The 6412-nt window shown below is 41.6% G+C and overlaps 1 protein-coding gene across 1 annotated transcript; it reads left to right on the top strand.

Moving 5' to 3' along the window:
• The first annotated feature begins 1421 nt into the window (after positions 1 to 1421).
• LOC121637725 (early growth response protein 1-B) lies at positions 1422 to 4583 on the top strand. The gene is made up of 2 exons (XM_041981957.1): positions 1422 to 1763; positions 2026 to 4583. The coding sequence occupies exons 1-2, from the start codon at positions 1607 to 1609 to the stop codon at positions 3351 to 3353; spliced, it is 1485 nt and encodes a 494-aa protein (XP_041837891.1). The 5' UTR covers positions 1422 to 1606; the 3' UTR covers positions 3354 to 4583.
• The last annotated feature ends 1829 nt before the right edge of the window (positions 4584 to 6412 follow it).

The following is a 6412-nucleotide window of genomic DNA, read 5'->3' as shown; positions in this document are numbered from 1 at the left end:
CTGGTTCAGGTGTGATTACACGGCTGAATGCGGCACCGTCGCTATCCGTGGTGCTGAACCTCCAGCCAGTGCCAGAGGTCTGCTGCAGACAGCAACGTCCTATGAAAGAGTATCGACTTTTTGTAATAGGAAGTGTGACCACGGAGTACACCCAGCAACAGATGCGAAATAGAAAGAAATAAAAAATGCTTTGGGGGTTGAAATGTCATGTGAACAGTTGGGTTCAACCACTGAACACCTCAGGGGTGTTATCGACTCCCTTCCATGCTTTTAAAGGCCAAGGGTTCGTTCGGGCTGGGCTTTGCAGTTACTCGCCTCGATGGTGAAAGCCACAACAATTTCCAGCGGCACCTCGAGAGGAAATTAGAAAGTGAATTTAAGCAGTGGACTGACTGGCAGACAGCTGAAAAACACCAAAACCTTGCAGCCTGGCTGAGCTATGAGGACAGGGAAAGGGGAACTAAAAAGAGAAATTGGCTGACCTGGACTATAGTTTATTCTTAAATATGTTTTTTTGAATAATGCATTTGGTGATGCTTATTTTGAGAATGCTCGAAGATACTTTAACACAAGACAACATATTAGAGTAGCTTCAAGTTTTATTAGAATAGTTTTTTTTAAAGTTTTCACTTCTTTGTTTTAGCTTTAATTAGTCTTTGCTTTCCTTGTATTGTACATTAGGCTATGAAATGCTTTCTGATTTAACATTTCTGCACAGGTGTTGCCCCAACCAAGATATTCTTATAAGGCATGCAGTACTTAGTTCTCTGAGATGTCTCAATGTTTAATCTGTAAATTATTGGATTTTACATCTGTTTAATGGCATGCTGGTCTAAATATTGCACAACTTTAAGGCTTTGTTGTCATGATTTGGAAAACTTGTCAAACTATAGATTTCCTTCAATTTAGATTAAACAAAGCAGGATAAAATGTTTTGTGAAGTGGCTAAAAATGCAGGACATTCGCATTGCTCATTACATTTCCTTCTACTTAAAATAACGTTGGTCAAGCAGCGCTGTTCCCGCATAACGTGCGCGTGGAGATGGCCACGCTGTTAAATGTGACATTTTGAGTGGTAGACTGTTGGAGATGGTATCAACAATGGCAACTTCCCTCTTTTAATTCTATTTGAATTGAACTGACTCTTCTTGAATATAGAAAGAAATACCAACCAATTCTGGTCGGCACTTGTTGCAACGTCAGGATCCGACTCTCCTGTATGAGAGGAAGGAGGATGTTTTGGGAGGGGGCGGGGGAAGGGGGCGCCGTCACATCCTCTGTCCATATATGGGCATGAAGTTTACACGCAGCGGGGAATCCTCTCACTGGAGCTGATGAATGGGGAGGAGGGCCGAGGGAGCTGCCAAAGTGTATATAAGGAGAGAAAGGGGAAGTGGCTCATGTGAAATCCACAGCAAGCAAATACCTACCGAGGAGCAGAGACGAAAAGGAATACCTTTATTTGCTTTTTTTTTACTTCTCATTTTGGCAAAGACCATTTTGGATAATTTGTTGAAAACCATCACTAGAAAACGATCATCTGCATAATTTGTTTACCCCTTCTCCTTTTTTTCCTTGAGAGTGACGGACTTCTAAGTGCATCATTATGTTGAATAATATGGATTTGAATGCGAAAGATTCTTTTTACCCACAATTTGAGAATTGCAACAGTTCTTCATTGGGAATGGAAAACAATGTGCGAAAAGATAACCAGGAGGTGTATATCGAAGCGGAGCGGGGGGTACCTGCCCAGTTTGGCCACGGTGAGTTGGCATGTTTGCACAGTCGATTCATCTGCATGCATGACAGTATAAATATTTCATATGCGAACATTGCAGGAGAGAGATGACACTTTCTGCGCAGTTAGGTTTTAAATTAAGGCATCACAAAACCAAAATTCGCATGTTTATGTAACGCAGATGTGTCCCCCCCCCCCGCCTCTCCGTCGTTTATATTGAACTGTTTTTTATTTTATTTTTTGCCACTCACGGTGACAAAGTTCTCTCCCCTTTTCTAATTTGACAGAAGGAACTCCTGCAACCCTCAAAACCGAGGCTTCCAACTCAGAATTTGCCTTTAACCCCTGCGAGTGTCCAAAAGAAACCTACACCCCCTCCTCGCTCGCCTACTCCGGCAGTTTCTATGTTGAGGCATCTCAGGGAGCGCCGTGCAGCACCGAAACACTCCTCAATATGATAACTGAGATCGTGGGCATATCTACAGTTCCACTTTCAGAAGTGCAACAGAATGGCAACAGTCGGGAAATTTATCCATCACCCGCGCCCCTGGAGAGCAGTAATGGGAATTTTGGAGACTCTGTTGTCAAGAGGCAATCGTACACCTGCCCAGGAACTAATCCTCCAGTGTATTCTCCGGATCAGACCTGCCCGGGGTATACGGAGGATCAAGCTGGTAGCCAGGCCCAAGACCCCTCCACTTCCAACCTCAACTTTGGCTCCTCAGGAGCTCCAAACCAGAAAAAGGCTGAACCAAAGTCAGAGGCCGCTTCTTTTCCTGTTGTGGTCAAGAATGAGTTTGAAAGCAGCTGCTATGAGTGGGGGACATTCAATAAGTCAGACTGTTTGGAGACGAGTTTCCAGACAGAAACCTTCCCGATGTCAAGTGATTTCCCCCCTGACCAGCAGATGGATGTAAAGGACCTTTTAGACACATTCCCACCAATTTGTCCCAGCGCAGAGATGGAATTTAAAGTGGAAGGGGGGATCAAGCAGGAACCATGTTTCTCTGACACCTGTTCTCAGAGCTACTCTAGTCCCCTGTACAACAATTACCTCCAAGCACCGCCGGTGGGCCTCTCTAACATGAAACCCTTCCCTGAGCCCCCACAGCCATCTAATCAGTGCGATACTTTATACACATCACCAGCTTTACCGAGCACCATAGACTCCATCCTGTATTCTTCCTTGTTGCCTGATTCTTTTCCACAAAGTTACAGCAACCGCGCGACGAAGCCCCCCAGAGCCAGAAAGAGCCCCGCTACCTCTCACGGCCCAGCCAAAGAAAAACCCTTCACCTGCCCCATGGAGAGCTGCGACCGGCGCTTCTCGCGCTCGGACGAGCTCAACCGACACATTCGCATCCACACGGGCCACAAACCTTTCCAGTGCCGCATCTGTTTGCGCAGCTTCAGCCGTAGCGACCACCTTACCACCCATACCAGGACTCACACGGGGGAGAAGCCGTTCTCTTGCGACGTGTGCGGCAAACGGTTCGCCCGCAGTGATGAGAGAAAACGGCATGGACGCGTGCATTTGAAACAAAAGGAGAAAATGGAAATTAAGCCACAGGTGACCACCAGCACATGGCCATTCACTCTCCCCGAGGGGATATGAAGGCGCAGCTGTGTGTCCATACACGTATAAGGGCCTATTGGGATCTTTCCGTCTTGGAAGATAAGCCAGCTGAACACAAGTTAATGTCTGGGTTGGTTTTGCCTGGCAAGCCAATGCCTAACTTAAAAAAAGGTTAGGCGAGTGTAAGAGTTTATAAGATGAGAGCGGAAAAGAGGACTGCTTTTACCTTATTGCCTGTTGCCGCTGACTTTATGCAACCACGCATAAGTTGTAAAAGTCGGCAAAGAGCTCAACAGTGACTTGATGCTGTTACTTTGAGTGGAGCCTAACCCCTCTCCGCATTGCATGACTGCTGTTCAGCACCACTTTATTTGGACAGTTCCGACCTCCATTCGCCTCTGAGCATGAATGGATTGCACTTAAAGATTATTATTATCTCCATTTAAGATTCTTATTTTCTGCTTTTAGCAATCTTAGAGCAATGGTTTGGACTATGTTTCTTAAAATGCATGTTTATGTCAGTTTTTTTTCTTCCTTTAACTGGAAAATCAACCACTGTCAAGGTTCTCCTTTGCTTCACAGTGAAGGTCTTTTTTCTTTTTCTTTTTTACACGAATGTAGGCTAACATATTTATGGCTTTGACCATGAAGCTGCCCATCTTTGATCAGTTTAGTGTTTGTTTATCTTCTTATCATTTTGCTGTCAGTGTTTTTTGTCATTGGTCTTTGTGTTGTGTTACAATTGTTTGAATTATTACAGTTGTGAAAGGTATATCATAAATGGGAAATAAATATATTTGTATTACTGTACTTCTTTGTATTTTTATAGATAACTGTATATTTTACAATGGTGATATTCTGATGTCCTTTCTAAGGTGAAATGTATTCTCAACCATAAATAATGTCTTGGTTTTTTGAGGGCTACTGTTTAGTAAAAAACACAATATTTTAAATGTGACAATTTGATATTGGAAGCATTTTCGTAAGTCATCCCATTGCTGGTATGATGAGAATTGTTTCATTGAATTGTAGATCTAGATTTAAAAAGGAAATGTACTCTTGTTGTGGTACAGATTTTCAACAAAAGTTGTTTTACAGTTTGTACAGAAGTATGTTAAACTGAGCTAGAAATACTAGCAAATCATTTAAACATTGCTTTTAAGTAATCAGGTAGCACACATTGCTGCGAGTTTCTGTAAACTTTACCTTGGAGATGAAAGAGTTTTGACTTCTGGTATCTTTTGCTGGAGGTAGAAATGTTCACTTTAGGAAAAAACGAAAAAAGAAAAAAAAAAAACCAAAACAAAACACACACAAAAAAAACCAACAAGAATACGAATGTTGAGTTTGGTGACATTATCACCAACAGGGTATTACACAAAAAAGGAGAAAAAAAGTATTTAACTTGCCTTAAGTTATATTAACTGTTCAAGTAAAGATTTTGTACATAGACAGTTTCTACAATACTTTAAATTAATATTGATGTTGTTATTTTTATGAAAAGTTTATGAATAAAATAAACATTTTCTGAAAGCTGCAAGTTTCTTGTGTATGGTTTGCAATGATCAAAGTGGTCATTTTCCTTTTCTGGCTTTGTCCAGTCTGTATTACACAAGACTGAGACCCCCCCCCCCCCCCCCCCCCCCCCCCCCCCCAAGTGCCGAGATGAGTGTGTCAATTCCCAAAATACACATTATAACAGGCCACCTGTGGCACTGCACTGTCGCCGTTACATTAGCCATCACAATCCTGTCTGTGACTCACAAGGCTAAAATGCATTAAAGTGTATTCCTTTAAGACTTTTCTCATGAGCTGAACATCGAGATGCACACCACGGGTGAAATGGTTATCTGTTTAAACAAGGCAATATCTTACACACCATGGTGATGATAATCTGACCCTCTCAGTTTATTCATTCCTTTGTTCCTCCAGTGGTCCAATTTTTAGTACAAAAAGATTTTAATTTCCATTTACTGAACATGAATCACTTTTTTTCCACTTTAAAGGATCTTGAAACTGAAGTCTCCTCCTGTCAAAGCTGCCCTTGTAGTGTACCCTTGTAAATGCAGTTAATGATCTCCGTGCTTTCAAACCTTTTTACTAGACTAAAAAAAAAAAAACTACAGAAAAAAAAGAAAAAAAAATCAGTGTGAACTCTTGCTTCTTTTCCTGGAGGTTAAAGCTTTTTGTCTACTACATATCACTTAACAGAAAACACAAGAAAACTGCATTGCATTTTCATTCAGTGTTATAGAAATAATTTTAACATTGTGTAAGTAACATCGAGTTATGCGAATATAACCGTTTTTAAACTTTTTGACTTAAAGTGGGGTCCTATGTTGCACTTTTTGGACTTTTTTTTTTAACAATGGCATGATCTTAAATTCTGTCACTGCAAGTCATGCAGTCATGTATAAGAGGGACTCTGCTGTGATACGTAGGACATGCATGTGTCCATGACGCAGTGGGCTGGCAGAACAACATTGCTTGCCCACAGCAGTGCGTAAGTGCCTGCGTTGTCTGTAGCTGACAAACATACTGTACCAGTGTGAAAATGCAAGCTGCCACATGGAGCACTGTGAATAGTATGTACCCATCCTCTCCAATCTATCACTCATAATCTCTTTCAATAGCACAGAGCCCTACCATCATCAATACACGCTACCTTATCTATATTATTTTAGTGGCAAACATTGTCCAGCACTAGGTGGATGAGATTTTGAATTGCAGTGATGTGCAGGCACAGTGACCATTATCCACACACTTGAAGACTGAAGAGTTATTGAACTCTGGCTACTGATGGAATTTCTGCAGTTGTGGATTTGTAAGCTCAAATTCACATTTGCATACAGTAAATGGTCCTTAATGTATCTACAATCATGGGAATATGCTTTCAACAGTGTTGTGTTTACTGAATATGTTTATCATGTTGGAAACCTTCCCAACAGAAGCCTTGATGGAGACAAAAGACATAAATCTTTTTTTCCTACTGCATGACATTTATGTTTTTTGTTGCTCCTGTAGATATGCAAAATAGCTGAAGCCATTAAGTAATTGTGCAGGGCGGGCACTGAGAACCATGCTTTCTAAGAGCAGGG

This window comes from Melanotaenia boesemani, chromosome 4 (genome assembly GCF_017639745.1).
Source record: "Melanotaenia boesemani isolate fMelBoe1 chromosome 4, fMelBoe1.pri, whole genome shotgun sequence".
Taxonomy (NCBI): domain Eukaryota; kingdom Metazoa; phylum Chordata; class Actinopteri; order Atheriniformes; family Melanotaeniidae; genus Melanotaenia; species Melanotaenia boesemani.
The sequence above is the reverse complement of the archived record's forward strand: the minus strand, read 5'-3'. Positions and strand labels throughout refer to the sequence as shown.

Excerpts from the sequence above, each read along its gene's own strand:
- LOC121637725 (XM_041981957.1), top strand. The coding sequence starts at position 1,607 with ATGTTGAATAATATGGATTTGAATGCGAAAGATTCTTTTTACCCACAA. Across the intron at positions 1,764-2,025 it reads ACCTGCCCAGTTTGGCCACG|AAGGAACTCCTGCAACCCTC; the intron begins GTGAGTTGGCAT and ends CTAATTTGACAG.